General features: G+C 50.0%; 1 protein-coding gene across 1 annotated transcript; it reads left to right on the top strand.

Moving 5' to 3' along the window:
* The first annotated feature begins 2246 nt into the window (after positions 1–2246).
* On the top strand, positions 2247–19698 carry ZNF622 (zinc finger protein 622). Its single transcript, XM_006874439.1, has 6 exons — positions 2247–2844; positions 4322–4570; positions 4816–4978; positions 8868–8980; positions 17566–17709; positions 19571–19698. The coding sequence occupies exons 1-6, from the start codon at positions 2247–2249 to the stop codon at positions 19696–19698; spliced, it is 1395 nt and encodes a 464-aa protein (XP_006874501.1).
* Positions 19699–20827: the final 1129 nt, after the last annotated feature.

The raw sequence follows: 20827 nt of genomic DNA on the forward strand, positions 1-20827 counted from the left end.
ATCAAACAACGTATTGCATTAGGCAAATCTGCTGCACAAGACCTTTTTAAAGTGTTGAAGAGCAAAGATGTCAGCTTGAGAACTAAGGTGTGCCTTACCCAAGCCATGGTATTATCAATAACCTCATATGCATGCGAAAGCTGGACAGTGAATAAGGAGGACCGTAGAAGAATTGATGCTTTTGAGTTATGGTGCTGGAGGAGAATATTGAAAGTGCCATGGGATGCCAAAAGAATCAACAGATCTGTATTGGAAGAAGTGCAACCAGAGTGCTCCTTGGAGGCCAGGATGGCCAAACTTTGTCTCTCATTCTGTGGACAGATTGTCAGGAGGGACCAATTGCTGGAGAGGGATATTATGTTTGGTAGAGTGGAGGATCAGAGAAAACGAGGAAGATCTGAAGGAGATGGATTGGCCAAGTGGCAGCATCAGTGGGCTCAAGCGTGGCAACAGTAGTGAGGTTAGCCCAGGATCAGGCAGTGTTTCGTTCTGCTGTGCATAATGTCGCTATGATTCGGTACCAACTCGATGGCACCTAACAACAACAACAACAACATATGTATGTGGAAGCTGGACAATGAATAAGGAAGATTGGAGAAGAATTGATGCATTTGAATTGTGGTGGTGCTGGTCAGAAGAACAAACAGGTCTGTCTGAAAGCACAGACAGAATGCTCTTTAGAAGTCAGGATGGTGAGACTTTGTCTCTTATATTTGAACACAGTATTAGGAGGGGCCAGACCCTGGTGAAGAACATCATACTTGGCAAAGTGGAGAGTCAGCGAAAAAGGGGAAGACCGTAAATAAGATGGATTGACACTGTGGCAGCAGCAATGGGATCAAATATGATTGGTTGTGAGGATGGAGTGCCTAATTCTGGCTGAATCATAATTGTCTTGAGGATACCCAACATGTTGGGTTAGAGGACTCAGGTGACACCAAGGTTACAGTGCTTGGCTGCTAACCAGGTCAGCAGTTCAAACCCACCAGGCGAGGCTGTGTTGAACGACGAGGCTGTATGCTTCCATAGTTAGTCTCTGAAGCCCTAAAGTGCAGTTCTATTTTCTTGCTCCTACAGTGGTCCTGGTAGCATAGTGGTTATGAATCGGGATGCGAACCACAAGGTCAGCAGTTCGAAACTACCAGCTGCTCTGTGGGAGAAAGATGAGGCTTTCTGCTCCCGTAAAGACTTACAGCCTCGGAAACACTGTACATGGTCACTATGAGTCAGAACCAACTCCACGGCACACAACAATGTTGGCTTAAATAAAATATATTACTATTAGTTATTTACCTTTTCATCTTATCTTACTTTCATTTTTAAATGCAGCTACTTCTTGTTATCTGCTGTCGAGTCCGTTTGACTCATAGCAAGACTGTATAGGGTTTCCAAGAGTAGCTGGTGTGTTTGAACGGCCGACCTTGAGGCTACCAGTCCTGTGCTTATCCTACAGCGCCACACCACTCGATTTAAAAATGACACAAGTGGACTGGTCTAGAGGCTACTTAATGGGCTAACTGTAAGGTCGGCAGTTCCAACCCACCAGCTCAGGTGCACAGCGGGAGCAAGTTGAGGCTTTCTGCTGCCTGTTAAGATTTACAGCGGACACTCAACAACGGGACGCCTTGAGTAAGAACGGACTCCATGGCAGTGGGATTACGGTTTGTTTGTTTTTGCATGGATTACATTTCTGTTGGGCAGCAGCCTGTCTATGCCAGTTCCGTTTAGTTTGCAAACATTGCAGAGCTGCGCCCGCGCCCTGGCCGGAGTGGCCGCTTCAGAAAAGCCGAGGTTCGGCGGACAGACCCCAGGGTAAACATCAGCCCAGTCCCAGCAAGCCGCACGCAGCGATCTGAAGAGCAGTTTCAGCTAAGCCGTGGTCACCTGCAGGTCGGCAGTTGCCCCACCCACCCACGTCCTGGTGACGTCACACCTCACGTCACACCTCACGTCCTACAGAGCAACGCAGCACCTGACAATCAACATCTTCCGCAAGGACGGCCAGCCAGGCGTCCCCTTATCCTCGATGGGGCGTGGCTGCGGAACGAGGGGCAGGACTTCCTGTACAGCTGAGACTCACGTCCGGCGCCTGCCGGAAGTTCTCCCCAGGAGACTCCGGAAGTTAGCGCGCCCAGTGGCTCTTTGGGGCCGCAGAAGCGATTTCAAGTCCGAGGAGGGTTTGTGGGGTCGGGACGGTGGTCGCTAGGTTGCAGCCCGCTGGGTCGCAGCTAGTTTCCCGCCTGGCGATGGCGACGTACACATGCATCACGTGCCGAGTGGCGTTCCGCGACGCGGACCTGCAGCGGGCCCACTACAAGACCGACTGGCATCGCTACAACCTGCGGCGGAAGGTGGCCGACATGGCCCCGGTCACGGCTGAGGGCTTCCAGGAACGGGTGCAGGCGCAGCGGGCCGTGGCGGAGCAGGAGAGCAAGGGCACGGCCACCTACTGCACCGTGTGCAGCAAGAAGTTCGCCACCTTCAACGCCTATGAGAACCACCTGCAGTCCCGGCGACACGTGGAACTGGAGCGCAGGGCGGTGCAGGCGGTGAGCCGCCGCGTGGAGAGGATGAACGAAAAGAACCTGGAGAAGGGGCTGGGCGCCGACAGCGTGGACAAGGACGCCGTGAACGCGGCCATCCAGCAGGCCATCAAGGCGCAGCCGTCCGTGTCGCCCAAGAAGGCCCCGGAGACGCGCAGGGACCCCGCCGCGCCCACTCACCACCAGGATCCGACCCAGAAGCCGCCCCGGCTGCAGTGGTTTGAGCAGCAGGCCAAGAAGTTGGCCAGGCAGCAGGGGGAGGCCAGCGAGGAGGAGGAGGAGGGGGCCCTGGACGGAGACGGTGGTAAGGGTCCTGTTGGAGGGCAGGGCTGAGATGGACCCCGGGATGGACCCGCATCTGCTCCAGGGACTGCGACCCCGGAGGACAGAGGGGCACTGACTGCCCCATGGGGCTTCCGAGGGAGCAGATCGGCTGCTGGGTTTGAACTGCTGACCTTTCGATGAGCAGTCAAGCTCTTAAACCTCCGGGCCACTATGGCACCCCGCTGCTGTGGGATTCGGACTCAGGGCAACCCCGTGAGACAGAGTAGAACAACCTCATGGGTTTGCAAGGTGATAAATCTTTACCAGAGCAGATTGCCCCGTCTTTCTCTTGCAGAGCTGCCGGTGGGTTTGAACCTCTGGTCTTTTGGCCAGCTTAACAAAAGTCACCACCAGCGCTCCTCAAGGTTTGAAATGTTACCTGGGAAAAATTAAATAGGTTCCTAATATCTGTGGGATGAATTGGGAGACTGGCTGGCACAACTCATCAAAAGGCTGATGAATCTGCCCAGAGGTGGCCAGGAAGAAAGGCCTGGCTATCTATGTCAGTAAAACCAGTTCTTGAGAACCTCACGGAGCACATTTCTTCTCTAAGTCGTCTCCACTGGCAAGTGGTTAGCTTTTTTTCTATTAGAGGAGGACTTACTAATATCACCTGTGTTGTTGAATTTGCAGTTCTAGTGGGTTTCGGTAGGAGACGGGCCTTTCTGGCTTTGTAATGATTTCCAGCCTTGGAAACCCTATACAGGGTTGCTATGAGTTGGAAACAACTCGACAGCATGTAACAAGTGCGTTTGTTCTTCAGTTTGTCAAAACAAGAATGAGGGGATCCCAGTCAGCTGACCTGAAGTGTGTGGCTTGAGCCAGCAACCCTGCCTCCGTGACTTTATGGACTATTTGTCACATTCTTCATGGGGGTCCTGGTGGTGCAATGGTTAAGTGCCTGCTGCCAACTGGATGGTCAGCGATTTGAACCCGTGAGCTTCTGCTTAGGAGAAGCAGCCATCTGGGCCCCTACAGACTTAGTCTTGGAGACTTGGGGGCAGTTGGGCTCTCCTTGCAGGGTTAACTATGAGTTGGAATCTGGTTTGCTATGACTTCATTCCTCCTTTCACATCCCATCCTATTACTCCTGCCATTGTGGGGCAGGATTCAAGTAGCGTGACCACCAACACACATATGCATGCATTCCTGTGACCCTACCAGTTTCTAAAACGCCATCATTCAGTCAGCTGTGGGGCCAGTTAAGTATGTGGTCAGCCCTGGGTTTAGTGCCCGAGATTTTGGAAAGCAGCAGAATTTGCTGCTTCATGAGTGTCTCGTGGATGCGCAGGAAAGGTTAGTGGAGGACTGCAGACTGGTGTGTGGGGAAGGAGCACCTCCAATCAGGTCCTGGCAAGGGATTGGGCTTGGAATGGCTCCACCTGTGTCTTTATGATAGCTTTCGTTTGCTATCTTCTGAAACATGCTTTGCTTTTCACATCTCCAACATGCAGATTGGGAAGATCTGGATTCCGATGAGGAATTGGAATGTGGGGATGCTGAGGAGCTGGACGAAGACACCGATGAGGAAGGGAGCCCGGGTCCCGCAGCCCTGGGGGCCATCCCTGTAACTGACTGCTTGTTCTGTTCCCATCACTCCAGCTCGCTGGTGAAGAATGTGGCTCATATGACGAAAGTCCACAGCTTCTTTATCCCCGACATTGAGTATCTTTGTGATCTGAAGGGACTGATCAGGTATTTGGGTAAGTTACAGCCGTTTCCTCTTTAACGAGAAACCACAGTGTGGAGCAGTTGGTCCGAGGGGCTGAGGGGGTTCTCTTTTCCGCAATTGTTCTTCATTTCACCTCTCCCTTTGATCAGAGCACCTGCTTGTTTGGTGGTGGTCAAAGTCTTGTGGAAGGGTTTCTTTGAATTGTGGAGATAAATGACGAAGAGATAGATATCAGCCTTCCGGGAGCCGCTTTCATGTGTTACCCTCATTGTCCAGGGGAGAAAGTCGGGGTTGGGAAGATCTGCCTGTGGTGCAATGAGAAAGGGCGCTCCTTCTACTCCACGGAGGCGGTGCAGGCGCACATGACCGACAAGAGCCACTGCAAGCTCTTCACTGATGGGGACGCCGCCCTGGAGTTCGCAGACTTTTATGACTTCAGGTGGGTCTCCGGTCTGCAGTGGGAGGGAGGTGGAATGATGTATATGTGTATGTGTGTCTTCTTAAATATCATCAAGTGGCTTCTGACTCAGAGTGACTCTGATAGGGTTTCCGAGGAGTGACTCCTGGTGAGTCTGAACCCCCCTAATCTTGCGGTCCAGCGCATTAACCCACAGCGCCACACCAGGGTTCGTTCACTCGCTCGTGTGCTCTCTGTATAATTTTTTTTCTTTTCACTTTTTATTGTGAATTTGGGGAAGGTTTACAGAACAGATCAGTTTTCTATTTGACACTGGGACTATGTTCTGCTTTGTGTCCTTGATTACGATCCCCACAATGTAACACCATGTGTCCAGTTTCCTTCCTGGGCTTCCGGTGTTCACTCCTCCTTCCCTAACCCTTCTGAGCTTTCTCTTTAGGTAAATGCTACCCTTTGGATCTCAAGTGGCTGCTTATTCTAAGGTGTCTGTACCTCGCTAGTGGTGTTGTGCTATCATGTCGGCTCTGACCCATAGGGACCCTGTATAGGGTTTCCAAGGAGTGGCTGGTGAGCTTGAACTGCCGCCCTTGCGGTTCAGAATGACTTTACAGTCCAGCAGATTAGCCCACGGCGCCATACCAGGACTTCAATGTTATTATGTTGTTGTTATGTGCCGAGGAGTCGATTCCAACTCATAGCGACCGTGTACAGGGTTTCGAAGGCTGTATATCTTTATGGGAGTAGAAAGCCTCATCTTTCTCCCGTGGAACAGCTGGTAGTTTCGAACTTCTGACACTGGGGTTTGTAGTCCAGTTCTTAACAACTACGCTACCAGTGTTATTAGAGATCTGTCTATTTGGCAGAAAATTGTGTCATTAGAGCAAGTTCACTTCCAGTCCTGAAGGGTGGCTAGGGCTGTAGTCTCGGGCTCCACTGAACTGAGTTTCTGTGTAACCACTGGCCTTTTTACGATGTTGCATTTTGTTCCACGTTTTTCTCCCTACTTTGTCTATGGACTTACTAATGGAATCCCTTTCAGAGTGGTTGTTGATTTTATACTCATAATCACCCTTACAACACCTTTATGTTGTTGTAAGTGCCCTTGAGATGGTTCCGACTCAGCGATCTGTATAGGTTCAAATTGACCCTTGTGATCTACAGCTGATCCTAAAGGGTCACACCAGGACTCTACAACACCTGCAAAAATGACACAGAACTGGGAGAAGTAGCACCTCATAGCCAACAGCTTACTTTGTATGAGGTAGTGTCTTCCCAGTTGTGTTTTGTTTTTGTAGATGAGAAATTGGTTTTTTACACACCTGGTCAAGAATGGCCTCAGGCTCCAACATACTTTGTCTGACTTCAGTGTTTTAATTTCTGTTCCTAATTGCTCAAATGCTATTTTGTCAGCCCTGTAAAGGTGATCTCTGAACACAGATGAGGACATTAGGTTGCATGTTTTGGTTTCCCCAAGAGTCCTTGACTCCTGAGCTGTCTCCTATGATAGCCGAGGTGGGGCCTGAACTTGGCGGGACCCAAGGATCTTAGGGTGAGATTATTCCATAGGTGTTTCATCCCTAACTAGCATCTCAAGTATGACCCTTGTTTAGAGCCACTTCCTCGTTCAAGAGACAGTCGGTGGGTGTCATGGCTGAGGCACTACATCACGTGGTCACACGGGAGGAGGAGTCTTGGTTCTTTAAATCCACCTTCTGCATTTTCTCTCCAACTTCTGATTGATTTTGCGTTTAGGGAAGAGGAGGGCCTTGGTGGGGCAGTGGGTTAAGAGATGAACTGCTAACAAAAGGTCATTGGGTCAAACCCACCAGCTGCTCCACAAGAGAAAGATGAGGCTGCTGCTCCCTTCAAGATGGACAGTATCAGAAACCCCACAGAGCATTTCTGCTCAGTCCTGTAGTGTGGCTGTGAGGCCTGGCCACGCGATGGCCGGGGGCTGAGTTTAGGGGCGCAGAAGCGGAAAGCAGAACCCAGTAGCTGCTGGGTGAAAACCTTCCTCCTGCAGGTCAGAGAGACTGCACATCCTTCTCACAGATCCTGTCCGACCTGGGCTCTCATGACCCTTGGGCCTCCTGTAATCCGAGCTCACAGGCGCCTGGGGCCGAGACCAGGGGCTTCCCCAGGCCCCTTCCTCACTCCGTCCCTCCAGTGTACTAACGACCCCCATGCCGATATCCCTGTACTGAGGGTCAGTCTCCTCGTGCTGTAGCCATCCCACACGACAGACTAGAACTGCTCCCCAGGGTTCCAAGATGGCCTCATCTTTCTCCTCTACACAGGTAGGTGACTTTGAACCATGGACTTTGTAATTCATAGCTCATTGCTTAAACCACTGCGCCACGGTGACTCCGTATAGAGACATCATCCAGCTCCACACTTGAGTATCCAGCTGTCTACTTGACAGTTTACCCGGACTGTCCAAAGGAGATGGCGGACTTCCCATGCGGGCTGACTCCTGGGGCCCCGGCTGCTCCGCAGAAAGCGGATGCCCCTGCCCTTCCTTTGCTGACACCAGGGACCCCGGCATCCTCATTGACTTCTGTGAGGCATACCCTAGTCCTGTGCCTACATCATGTGCTCGTTGCCTTCATGTACCTTCACAATTGGACCACTTCTGTCACTGCCTCTTCTCCTGCAACCCGGTTTCCCCATGTTCACTCCTGCCCGGTCTCCCTACATCCCACAGCTCATACTGTACTGGATATATAACTAGGCATGGAATTATATTGTGCTAAGGAATATATTCAACTAAAGCACTTGACTGCAGGATCAGATTGAATCGATTGACTGCACGGTCCGTTTGGACCAAACCCACCAGCTGCTTCTTAGAAACCCTGTGCAGAGTCACCGTGAGTCGGAACCAGCTTGACGGCACTTAACAACAACAATGCCATCAAGTCAGTCAGTGACCCTGTATGGCAGAGAACTGCCTCAGAGTGATGCTGTGGTTTAGGTATTGGCCTGGTAACCACAAGGTTGGCGGTTCAAACCCACCAGCCACTCATGGGAGGAAGATGAGGCTGTTCCTTTAAAGAGTTACAGTCTCTGAAACTAAACTTGGGGGTCACATTACAGGAGCCGACCCACAGCACCACCATATGTGTGTCCAAATAGTTCTCAAAGCAGTTTCAACACTTCACCTGTAGAGGGAAAGTTCTCCCTTTACGCTGTTTCGGGTTAGCCCTTTGCTGAGTGTGCGTGGTAGCCCAGGTGGCCAGCGTTCTGGAGCTGCTTTGGAACTTGAATTCTGCCGTTGTGTTTCACATGCTCAGTGCCCACAGGCACCTGGAAACTGCCGCGCTGGACATGATAGGACGTCTTCCTGGCCAGCACTGCTTCGCTCCGGTCACCCGTCTGGACCGCAGCTCCTGTTCTGGGTTCTTCCTCTCTCAGCTTGTGTCCTACAGTGTGTGACAACCTCAAACCCGCTTTCATTAGGTTGATTCCTACAGCCACCTTACAGGAGTGCACAGACTTGCTCCATAGGGGTCCCGAACCTGCCAGTTCTACAGCAGTGGGCGGACTACCACATCCTTCTGCCATGGGCAGCTGGGGGGCTTGAACTGCTGACCTTTTGGTTACTAGCCCAGTGCCTAACCCACTGTACCACTACCATTAGTGCTCCACTAGTGAGTGGACACGGTTATATAAAGGGACTTTAAACAGTCTGAGCAAACACCAGAAACTTTTAGCTCCATGTTCCCACAAGCTTTGTGCAGCCCCCTTGGACCACCTGCTTACTTTCATTACAGAAGATGGAAGCGAGTTGTTGGCCCCCAAGACCTTTCAGATGGCGATCCCCTCTAGGAAGCTGTGGGTTTGCCGCATTTGCACGTAGAGTTGGCTTGTGAGGTACTAGTCTGTTAGCTCACCCTCATCCTCATTGTCACAGGAGCAGCTACCCGGATCACAAGGAAGGGGACGAGCCCGGGGAGGCTGAGGCGTTTCCCTCAGAAAAGAGCGTGCAGTACGATGACGAAACCATGGAGCTGGTACTGCCTTCCGGTGAGTGCAGCCACCCACAGTGACCGCCAACTGCCCGGTGGGATTGTGGGAGGAGCCTGTTCCGTTGAGAGCAGCTACCCACAGTAATCGCCAACTGCCCAGTGGGATTGTGGGAGGAACCTGTTCCGGCGAGTGCAGCCACCCACAGTGACCGCCAACTGCCCGGTGGGATTATGGGAGGAGCCTTTCTCCTCACCTGTTACCTTGCGAGCTGAGAGTTCCTGTGTCTTCTCATCCACATGGTTAGCTTGGGAGGTTGTCTCCAGGTGAACGGCGGCCGCATTGTTTAAGCGAGCTCATTGCTTTCGCTTTAACTTTGTTATGACACGGACTTTCTTTCCTTTTATTTAATAATATGTGGAACTTGTCTGTTTTCAATCTTGTCAATCTTTAAACAGATTCTTTGTTTTTTCTTATATAAAAGCTAAGTTAAAAAATACTGCAGAATCATACAGACCTTTATTAAACAAGGATATCCAAATGTTTCTCAACAGATCTTCTGTCTAGGTTTGCACATTGTTTTAATTTTATTTAATTTTTACTGTGATTTGAGTGAAGGTTTACAGAGCAGATCATCAATTTTACATTCAAATCATAGACTTTGCTTCATTACAATCCCCTCTATCTACCAACAGTTACTGGCATTTACCTCTATTCATTTAACTCTTGCATTCTTCCCTGTGTCTTTGTCTTTCCTCTGCTAACCTCTCTCTTGTATATTGTCTGCCCCATCACCTATTTCAACATGTGCCTGCCTTCTGGCCCAGGTATAACCTCCCCCTACTCCTCTACCCAAGGAACTCTGGTAGCGTAGTGTTTACAAATCGGCCTGCAAACCTCAAGGTCAGCAGTTCGAAATTACCAGCTGTTCCGCAGGAGAAAGATGAGGCGTTCTGCTCCCGTAAAGATTTACAGCCTTGGAAACCCTGTACAGGGTTGCTATGAGCCGGAACCGACTCCACGGCACATAACCACCACTACTCCTCCACCCAAGGAGCTCTGGTAGCGTAGTGGTTACGAATCGGGTTGCAAACCTCAAGGTCGGCAGTTCGAAACTACCAGCCGTTCCTTGGGAGAAATATTTACAACCTCGGAAACCCTATACAGGGTCACTGTGAGTTGAAACCGACTCCCCAGCACGCAACAACAACTTCTCCACCCAAGGACCTTTGGTAGCGTAGTGGTTACTAATCAGACTGTGAACCTCAAGGTCAGCAGTTTGAAACTACCAGCTGTTCCGCAGGAGAAGGATGAGGCTTTCTGCTCCCGTAAAGATTTACAACCTTGGAAACCCTGTGTAGGGTTGCTATGAGTTGGAACCGACTCCATGGCACACAACAATAACAACAACAACTCCTCCACCATTGCCCAGTAACCGTCATAGGTCTATACACTTCTTGAAGGTGGTATTCCACCTCTGTAACTCTTTCCCTGAAGAATTCGATGCTCTTGTGTTTACACCATGTCAAAAGGTGGGTCCAGCGTCTTCCAGGTATCCAAATTGTGTTCCTTTGAAATATTCTCCGAGATTTGGGAACATAAAGAAGTCCAAAGAGGCAAGATCAGAGCTGTGGGGAGGATGGGGTCAGGTTTTGAAATGAAATTCCCTAGGACAGCTCTTCCTGGTCTCAGAGAACGAGTAAGTGTGTTGTCATGATGAAAGAAAATCCCAGGGCACAACCTTACTAGTTTTCAGTTTTCTTAAAGCTGCTGCCTTCTTAATAAGCCCTCCTGACCATCAGGTGTCCTTTGAGAAAATCTAGATGACCCTTTTGGAATTCCAGAAAGTCGCCAGAATTGAGTTGTCCCTCAGGTGAGCTGTTTTGATTGGACCTTGATCTTTGGATTGTATCAGTAAAGCGCCAGGTAGGATTAATTCCAGGAAATCATCTTCACTAGCTTTGATGTTGTTTAAAAGACTGAGCTAGCGGATCTTCATGCTGTAGTGTCCTTTTGTCTTGAAGGCACCTTAATGAGACCAAGACAAGTGTGTAACTGAAATAACTTGTCTGCAGCCATCTGCTGATTACAGGCATGTTTAAACACATTTGCAATAAACCCGTGCATGTATGAACTGGAACTCTAATAGTTATGCTTTTCCACTTGCCCTCATATGCTAAGTCTCTGCCGTTTTTGCTGTTGTTTGTATGATTTCCGTATTTAAATGAATTCAGTCCTAATAGTTGTGGTACCAGCCTGTCTTTGGTGAAGAACATTAGGATGAGAGTAGCATCTTTCTCCTTCGTTATCTTGTCTTCCTTTAATCATTAACTCCACTGTACGCTGCCCTCGGTATAAAGAGCCTGTTGGAACAAAGTCTGGGAAGGACAGAGACTGGACTTGCACAGACTACGTGAGTGTACGCAGCGCAGCATGGTGCTTGCCTGAAAATGTCAGCGTGTAAAGCAGCAAGAGCTAGAAACGTTAACAGATTGTCATCTTTTCCTCCTGAAGTTTCATGTACTCTTTCCAATAATCCTTTAATCCTCACAGAGACCCTCACAAGTAACAATGTAATTCTTAGTGATCTTAGCATAGGGTAAAACACAAAATGTCGGAATTGGGTATTTACATGATGTTCTGTTGTTATTTGCCGTCCAGTCAGTCCCAACTAATGGTGACCCTGCGTGGATAGAGTAGAAGTGCTCCGAAGGGTCCTTGGGGAAGCAGGCACCCCTTTATGGGTTCAGACCACTGGTTCACACCATGTAGAACTGTGATTACTTCACAAGGGAGTAGAATCAAAATATCGCCTGTAAATGTAAGGATGAATGTGAGATTCCTTTTTTCATTTCTGGGATTTGTTTAGGGATTTTTTGATAAAATTACCTACGTTTCCCAACCTATGCTATTTGGAAAATACAAAGGAGCACAGGAAAGAAAGTGAAATTCACTGCCCTTCTGGCATGCTCTTTTGATGTTGGTGGTTATGAATACCAAACAAGAGCCTTTTCTTCTGCTCTTGTACCTGGCCCTTCCACTACTGGGGGTTTGGAGCCCATCTTGCGCAGGTGACGTGTGCATGCACATGGGCTTGCAGATACACAGCAGGGTTTAATTTCAAATTAGAACAGAGAACTCATTCTAAGGATTGTTCTGCAACTTGCATTTTTAAACTAAATGTGTCCTAGGAAATGGTTGATGTTCAACCGTTTCAAGAGGTAGCCTATGATCAAGAGCCAATGATACTGAAGGCAGAAGTCCAAGGTGCACTGAAGGAATTGGCAAGGAACAAGGCATGAGAAATTGATGGAATAAAAATTGAAATCTTTCAAGAAAGTGAGGTGGCACAGGAGGCACTCATCTATGCCAAGAAATTTGGAAGACAGCTATCTGGCCGACTGATTGGAAGAGATCCAAATTTGTGCCCATCCCAAAAAGAGGTGTCCCAACAGAATGCGGAAATCATCAGACAATATCTTTGATATCCCATTGCGAGTAAAGTTTTACTAAAGGTAATAAAGAAACGGCTGCAAGCATACATTGACAGAGAACTGCCAGATGTTCAAGCCGGATTCAGAAGAGGCCGTGGAATGAGGGATATCATTGCTGATGTCCGATGGATCTTGGCTGAAAGCAGAGAATATCAGAAAGATGTTTACCTGTGCTTTATTGACTATGCAAAGGCTTTTGATTGTGTGGATCATAAAAAGCTGTGAAAAACATTGCGGAGTATGAGTATTCGGGAACACTTAATTGTGCTCACGAGGAATCTGTACCTGGACCAAGAGGTAGTTGTTCCAACAAAACATGGAAACACTGAATGATTTTAAACTAAGAAAGGTGTGTGTGACAGGGTTGTATTCTTTCACCATTCTTATTCAACCTGTATGCTGAGCAAATAATCCGAGAAGCTGGGTTTTGTGAAGAAAAACGTGACATCAAGATTGAAGGAAGACTCACTAACAACCTGTGATATGCAGATGATACTACCTTGCTTGCTGAAAGTGAAGAAGACTTATAATATTTACTGATGAAGATCAAAGAGCAAAGCCTTTGGTATGGATTGCATCTCAATGTAAAGAAAACAAAAATCTTCATCACTGGACCAATAAACAGCATTCTTATGAACAGAAAAGATTTAAGTTGTCAAGGACTTCATTTTTCTTGCATCAACTATCAACACTCATGGAAGCAGCAGTCAAGAGATCAGATGACGTATTGCTTTGGGCAAATCTGCTGCACAAGACCTTTTTAAACTATTGACGAGCAAAGATGTCAGCTTGAAGACTAAGGTGTGCCTGACCCAAGCCATGGTATAGTCAGTAACCTCATATGGATGCGACAGCTGGACAGTGAATAAGAAAGACCGTAGAAGAATTGATGCTTTTGAGTTATGGTGTTGGAGGAGACTATTGAAAGTGCCATGGACTGCCAAAAGAACCAAAAGATATGTTTGTTTAGGAAGAAATACAGCCAGAGTGCTCCTTGGAGGCCAGGATGGCCAAACTTCGTCTCTCATACTTCAGACATATTGTCAGGGGGGACCAATTGCTGGAGAAGGATACCATGTTTGGTAAGGTGAAGGGTCAGAGAAAAAGAGAAAGACACCCTCCCCCACCCCCGCAAAATGGATTGGCAAAATGACAGCATCAATGGGCTCAAGCGTGGCAACAGTAGTGAGGTTGGCCCAGGATCGGGCAGTGTTTTGTTCTGCTGTGCATAAGGTCACTCTGAGTCAGTACCAACTCGATGGCACCTAACAACAACAACATGTAACTTTTCAAGCTGGTGCATATAGGTTGTTGTGTAAGTTTCAGCCCATAGCAATCCTGTATAGGGTTTCTGATGAGTGGCTGGTGAACCTGAACCGCTGATCTTGTGGGTCAAACCGACTTTGCTGTCCAGCACAGCACATTAACCCACAGCACCCCACCAGGACTCCAGCTGCCAACCACAGGTCAGCTGTCTTGGAAACCCTGTATAGGGTTGCTATGAGTTAGAATTGACCCAACGGCACGTACGCAACATTTGAGTCTATGAATATATAAGTTTACGCATTTAGTTATAAAATTAAAACCATGGTTATGGTGAGATTTTGAATCTTCACCTTAAAGTAGAGCAATCTATTTGCCTGTTTAAGGCAGTAAATCTTTAAGGTCTCCTTGCTAGCACACTCAGCACTAATTCCTTCCTTCTGTGTATCCCACACAGAGAGAATGCTGCCTGGCCCTGGTTGCCTAGACTGACTCAGATGTTATTTAAGTATGTGTTTCATGAAACAGATTTTATTCAGAAGAGGAGTTACAATCTTACGTGACATTGTCCCCCTTCAAGTTTTCAGGCCTAATAAAACCCCAATAATCTGGAAGCTGATCTGCCAGAATCCTCAGGCTTTTACAAAGGTGGTGGACCAGATGTATCCAGGAAAAAAACCCCACATCTGTAGTAGGCAAAACCCCATTTCTGAGCGTGCTGTATGTAACAAGTGCACCTGATAGAAAGGAGCATGCTCAGTGATGATAATCAAGTCTTTTCATCAGAGTCCTAATACAGGTTACTGGGTGGCCCACATAATCATTTCTGGGGCTGAGGAAATAGCTTCCATGCTGAGCTTTTAGGAGTCATGGCTCAAACCTGACCTCAGAATGCTCTGGCCCTGCTGACTGCTCTGTTGCTCTGGCTTCATGCTGTGAATGCCAGGAACTTGATCCTGGGGGAGGGTCCAGAGCTTGACCTGCAGCCTTGGCATTTCTCTGGGGCTGCCTCCTTGGGTGGTGGTGTGCAGTCAGACAGGCAGCTCCTGGAAGGCTTACCTTTGTTTTCATTGTTGGAAGGCCTGGAGTTTGAATCCTGCCAGAATCACCTCCTAATGGTGACTTGAAAAGGTGACGGCCATAAACAGTGATCTGAGAAGCGTGGCGGGTGTTTGGTAAGTAGGGAGAGTATTGTAGCTAAGTGCTAAGGTCGGGAGGCATTCAGAAGACAGGAGGCAGCAGTAGAAACATAGGCTGGCGGAGATGACAGGAAGGTCTGGGTAGCACTGATTGCTCAGGAGCCTAGTGACTCAGTGGGTTAAGTGTTAGCCTGCTAACCACAGGGTCGGCGGTTCACACCCCGGGAGAAGTGTAAGGTGTTCTGCCCTTGTAAAGATGTACAGCCTTGGAAACCCTGTGGAGCGGTTCTGCTCTAGCCTTTACGGTGTCCATGAGGAGAAATGGACTCCATGCGGCGGCTGCCTTTGTTTTGTTTTTAAGTAGTTTATTCCTTGAGCAGTTTGCGCATTAAGTTGGCACCTTTGGGCATGTAGAGTCCTATGTTAAGTTATAACATAGGACATAACTGAAGCTTAGGGTGAGCTCTCACAGGAATGGGCTGGTGGGGGAGTCAGCCAGGAAGTAGCTGCCCTGGGGGAGTGCTTCACACAGAGTGGCTCTCAGGGTCTAGAGAGTGGTCTGCAGCTCTGGGTGAGGCCCAGGGAAGTGGAGATGCTGCCTGCCTGGCTGCTGGCCTAGCTTCTCATAGGAGACAATGGCATGAGCTTAACTTGAAGCTCCGCTTGCTGGGATTTTTAAAGCCCGGTTGTCCTTGCTAGTCCCTAGGTCAGGGACTGAGTCACGCTGGTTTTATGGCGTTGTAGGATCAGCACTGGGCCGCGAACCACAAGGTCAGCAGTTCAAACTCACCAGCCACTCCCCAGAAACCCTATACAGGGTCACTGAGTTGAAACTGACTTGATGGCCCTTAACAGCAATAACCTCAGGACAGCTGCTAGTGTGGTAAGCAGAGTTCAGGAAAGTGCCCAGTAGCTGATCCCGGGCCTGTAATGACAGCGCTGCTCCAGTAGAGGGCAGTGAGCGTCCCTCTGAAGAGGCTTCATTGCTCTTCGGTCCACGTGGAGGAAGCTGGTAGCTCTGTCAGATAAGCACTGGACTGTGAACCATGAAGTGTGTGGTCCAGATAAGTCAAAGCTGCCTCGATGGCACTGCACAACACTCAGAAGCCGGTGAGAGACACATCCCGTTAGCTGCTGACCACCTACGGAAACCCGCAGTAGACACAAGGCAGGCCTGATTACGTTGTACCAGGGAGCTGACAGTCCCAAGTGCCTTCTTTGTCAAATTGAATGGCGTCCTTCAGGAGGCTGTGTAGTTGAGGTGGACACTTGGTGGTCATCGGGGATTGCTGCGTGGGAGGGGACATGGCCAAGCTGGTGCTGTCTGTAAGCATCTTGTGCAGGTGCAACTCCTCGGCCTCAGATGCTCACTCACTGACCGGGTGAGAGCAGGACTCCAGCACTCACTACCTGTGGCTTTCTCCAAGACTCCCTAAAAAGCCAGCCTTAAACCAGGCCCATGTCCACTTGCTGCTTCGCTGTGCAGAGACACTGCCGTGTTACTCCGAAGGAGCAGCCTGCTGGTTAAGTGTTTGGAACTGTGACCAGTGCAGACCCGCAGCATCCTGACCTGACATTGAGAATTAAATTCCAGTCCTCGGGGTTCCGGCTAGAGCCTTCATGAAGGCTTCTCTCCCTCAGCCAGTCCCTGGGGCCTGCGCAGTGCCCAGCGTCTGAGAGCTTCCCGACACGTTTACGCCACCACAGCTGTGTGGCTTCAGGGAGACGTTTTCACCCATAGGAGGTGAGCCTCCCCTTGATTAGGAACCTCACAGGGATCTTTTGGGAAACAGCTTTTCCTCTGGAGGTGGTTAGCTACAGAAGTTTGGAGGCATGTGTAGAGTCAGTGCTTTTATTTTGCTGTTGTCTGATTTGGGTGGTACAGGGTCCACCCCACTCCCATTCTGGTTTACAAGTTGATAGGGGTCCTGTCGTAATGGAATCAGAATCACTAGGGGATCAAACGTAGAGCTTCGTTTCGGAAGGATGATGTGTAAGCAGAGGCTGTAGGGAGATGAGTTCACAGTAAGCTGCTCCTTCGGTTCTTGTACCCCAGAGGGTCGCACTAGGTTAGAGAACAGCACTGTTGCCGTGTGGCCCACAGCTGTCCTTGTTCGGGGAGGCTGTCCAGGGCATAGCAGTGTGCTTAGTACATCCCTGGTCTCTACACTAGAGGCCAGCAGCACCCCTCCAGGTGCGACATGGCCCCAGGCCTTGCCACGTGTCCCTTGCAGGCTTGGGGATAAAATCCCTCGTGGGGGCGACCCTGTACATTGTGGTGTGGTTAGCACATCCCTGGCCTCTGCCAGTAACTCCCCTCCAGGTGTGACTAGCGGAAGTCTCCCCAGCCTTGTCCCACGTCCTCTGGGGGCTGCCTGGTAGAATTGGCCCCGGTTGAGAACCCCGCCAGGAGGCTATGTAACCCAGGGGAGGTGGCTGGTCCCTGGCTGCAGTGTAGACCTAAATGTCAGCACCAGTCTGCTTCATTTTACTGTGTTTATAACCTCTTCTATCTCAAGGCACCCCCTGTGGCTGTTTTAAATACTGTTTCACTGTGTTCTAGGTGAAAGTTTACACAGTAAATTAGGTTCCTCTTCAACTGTTTCTGTACATCTATACAGATTGTTCCGAGTCCCCCATCCCGGTTACTTGTTTTCTCTCGGCAGGTAGCGGTAGAGCTGGAGAGCCTGCTTTAGAACTGCCTTGAAAAGCTGCGCTCCTCAGTGTTTCAATCTTGCTGTCTACACAGGGGCCAGAGTGGGCCATCGCTCCCTGATGAGATATTATAAACAGCGCTTCGGTGTGTCAAGAGCCGTGACGGTTGCTAAAAACAAGAAGGTGGTGGGCAGAGTCCTCCAGCAGTACCGAGCCCTGGGCTGGACCAGCAGTACAGGTACGGGGACCAGGAGGGGCTTGGCGCTTATGCTGTCTTTGGGGTGACTTGCTGGGGACATGTCCCTTCTTGGCTCAGGAGCATCCATCACCACCTGATAGGGTACATTCATGACGATAAGCCCATCTGTCTGGCACAGTAGCCTTCTGAAACAGGCTGGTCACGATGGCTGGCTTGTCCAGAAGAGAGTGACTACCGGCATTCATTGTAGTCACCAAAAGCTGAACTGAGTCTGGGGCCACACAAACAGAGACCACCCCAGTGCTGGGGCCACACAAACAGATACCGCCCCAGTGCTGGGACCACACAAACAGATACCGCCCCAGTATTGGGGCCACACAAACAGAGACCGCCCCAGTGCTGGGGCCACACAAACAGATACCGCCCCAGTGCTGGGGCCACACAAACAGATACCTCCCCAGTGTTGGGGCCACACGAACAGATACCTCCCCAGTGCTAATGTGCTGCTGTAGGAGCAGCACTGGACTGCTAACCACAAGGTTGGCGGTTCAAACCCACCAGCTGCTCCTTGGAAACCCTCCTCAGGGTCTCAGTGAGTCAGAATTGCCTTGACAGTACTTGGTAACAGCAGTGCTTTGTGAGCTGGGGAGTTTGACATCATCCAGCTCACATAGGGTGGCCAAGGCTGTAACCTTCATGGGCACAGACTGCCACGTCTTCTGCAGGGCAGCTGGTGGATTCGAACCACCAGCTTTTAGTCAGCAGCCAAGCACCTAATGACTGTGCCTCAAGGGTTCCTTCCTAGTGTGGCTGTGAGTGATTGACTTAGTCTCTAAGCCTCCGTTTCCTAACTCACAAAGTAGAACCACAGGGTTTTCTTTAGAGCTCTGAGAGTTGAACATCACGTCGCATGCCAAGGGCACGTGCGCTGCCTGACAGAATCAAGGCTGGCGTGAGTCCTCTGTGTAATTTTCCAAGAACAGACTTAGAGTCAGCAGAACGAAGCCCTGAAGTTAATCAGCTTGGAAGCCTCATCAGTATGAGACTGAAAATCCATCCAGCTCTGGGAGAACGCGATCCTGCCACTGGGACAACTTGGCCATCACCGTCCCGTTTTACTGCCGAGTGTCTAGACATCGGCTTCCCTTCACTGTGCCGCTTGTGAACCGTGAGGCCGCTCTGCTCCGCACACATGGGGCTCATCTTCCTCTTGACGGGAAGGATGAATGTGACTGCTCTCTCTCCCTTTTCCTGTCCCTTAGGACATTGGGGCTTCATATTTGGGGGTCTCTTAATTTTAGTGAGAACTAAATGACGAGTGTATAGGTAGAAGGGCCGGCATGCAGTCTTGGGTGTTCAGAGATTCTGAGGTCCACTGCTTGGTGACCCCAAGTTAGTAACTTGTGATACAAAAAAAGGCCCCAGTGACCCTAGGATGACAGACATATGGCTTCTCTGGTAAGGTGGGGTCCCGAGGGACAGCCCCTTCCTAGATTGTACTCGTCGTTGTGAAGGTTTACAGAGGAGAAATCATCAGTTGTACATCAGCCAGTCGTACACTTGGTTTCATCCCAGTGATCCCAGTCCACTCCACGTGTGCTCACTGTGGCTCCTAGTTCCAGCCCAGCCTCCTCCTCCAATCCCCTCTGAGCTCTGTCTGCAGGTGCATGCTGCCCGCTTGATCTTGAACGGTGGAGCGTTCCATGGGGAGCACACGACTGACTGGAGTTGTGGCCCCCACCCACCCCCCATAGCTCCACTGCATGCCTGAAAACTGGGCCAGGGGTTCCACGCCAGAACTGAAGGCTGGCCGAGGAGCGTAGGTTCCTCCAGCCTCTTGCTGCCCAATCAGCCCGGCCTTTCCTTCCCCTTCCCCGTTTCTTCCCACCATCCTCTGCAGGAGCAGCTCTGATGCGCGAGCGGGACATGCAGTATGTCCAGAGGATGAAGTCCTCGTGGATGCTGAAGACGGGAATGAAGAACAACGCCACCAAGCAGATGCATTTCAGGGCCCAGGTGCGATTCTGAGCATCTGCCTGGCCTGGGGCTTCACTAGAGTGGCCTGCCTTTTTGCTGCTACCTCTCCCTCTACTTCTGTTCTGACCTCCTAATAAAAATCAGAATCAAACTGGTTTTCAAGTGTCATTTTCAGACCATTTTCAAAGTCCATGTCTCCTGAACTCATGCCCAGCCAGCTGAAGTCTCTGCCTTGTCTCTGACAGGGTTTGTGGTGGCCAGAGCAACTGGACCATACCCAACTCAGCTTAGCATTGTTGGGAAGCCTCACTTCATGTGGTGGCCTGGGGTCCCCGCTCTGGGGTGTTGAGACTCGGGTTCTGCTCCGGTGAGTGTTTTGGGCACTGTCGTTACAGACACTCCTCTCCTCGCTACTGCTCTGGTTCTTTGTAAACGTAAATCCAGGAAGCACCAAGTGCTGGGCTCACAGGCTGTTTCCAGGGCTGCCTTCACTGAGCAGTTTGTTGAGAAACAAGGAGCAGGAAATGTTTACTAGCTGGTGGAGTGGTTGAGGGGTAGATTGGAAGTGGAACTGGTATTAACGGAATTGCTCTGAAGGAGTTGCCAGCGCCACACTGCTTGCAACAAAGGAAGGACCTTTATTGTGCCGGCACGTGGCTCAGTGGATTCCTATCCAGAGGCTGAGCTCCGACTTCTCTGTGTGAGGATATTTTACAGGGAATGGGTACATACATGAGTTCATTTGGGATTGGTTATCGGGGGCCAACAGCGCCATGGGCTACCTGGGATTGGCTGGTTCATGCATACGGTGGGGAAGGATGTATGAGCATACAAGCAAGCAGTTACAGAAGCGGAAGCAGGTGACCATAGCTCGGGGCTCTCTTCCCTCCCGGAGGTGGGTCATAGACAGGAGATTAGCCTGGGGGTCACATGAGGCTGAGGTCTGTTGTTTATTTCCTGGAATCTGAACCTTGCTCCAGGAATGAGGTGTGAACCTGGGGGGCATGGGGGCCAGTGCCTATTTCTGCAGGCCTGCCTGCCTCACACTAGAGCTACCTTTGTCGCTCGGGAAAGGTCATAGGTGTTCGTTACCTCAGGGGTGGTGGTGACTCCGCAGGTCTCCCACAGGTCCCAGTGTGTTCACGCATCTGGAAAAGTTTCATTTTCCACAAACTGGAGT

This window comes from Chrysochloris asiatica, unplaced genomic scaffold, assembly GCF_000296735.1.
Source record: "Chrysochloris asiatica unplaced genomic scaffold, ChrAsi1.0 scaffold00278, whole genome shotgun sequence".
Lineage (NCBI taxonomy): Eukaryota > Metazoa > Chordata > Mammalia > Afrosoricida > Chrysochloridae > Chrysochloris > Chrysochloris asiatica.

Bases quoted from the DNA above. Each gene is read 5' to 3' on its own strand.
- ZNF622 (XM_006874439.1), top strand. From the start codon at position 2,247: ATGGCGACGTACACATGCATCACGTGCCGAGTGGCGTTCCGCGACGCG. The intron at 8,981-17,565 runs GTGAGTGCAGCC...CTGTCTACACAG, and splicing joins GGAGCTGGTACTGCCTTCCG to GGGCCAGAGTGGGCCATCGC. The intron at 17,710-19,570 runs GTACGGGGACCA...CATCCTCTGCAG, and splicing joins GGGCTGGACCAGCAGTACAG to GAGCAGCTCTGATGCGCGAG.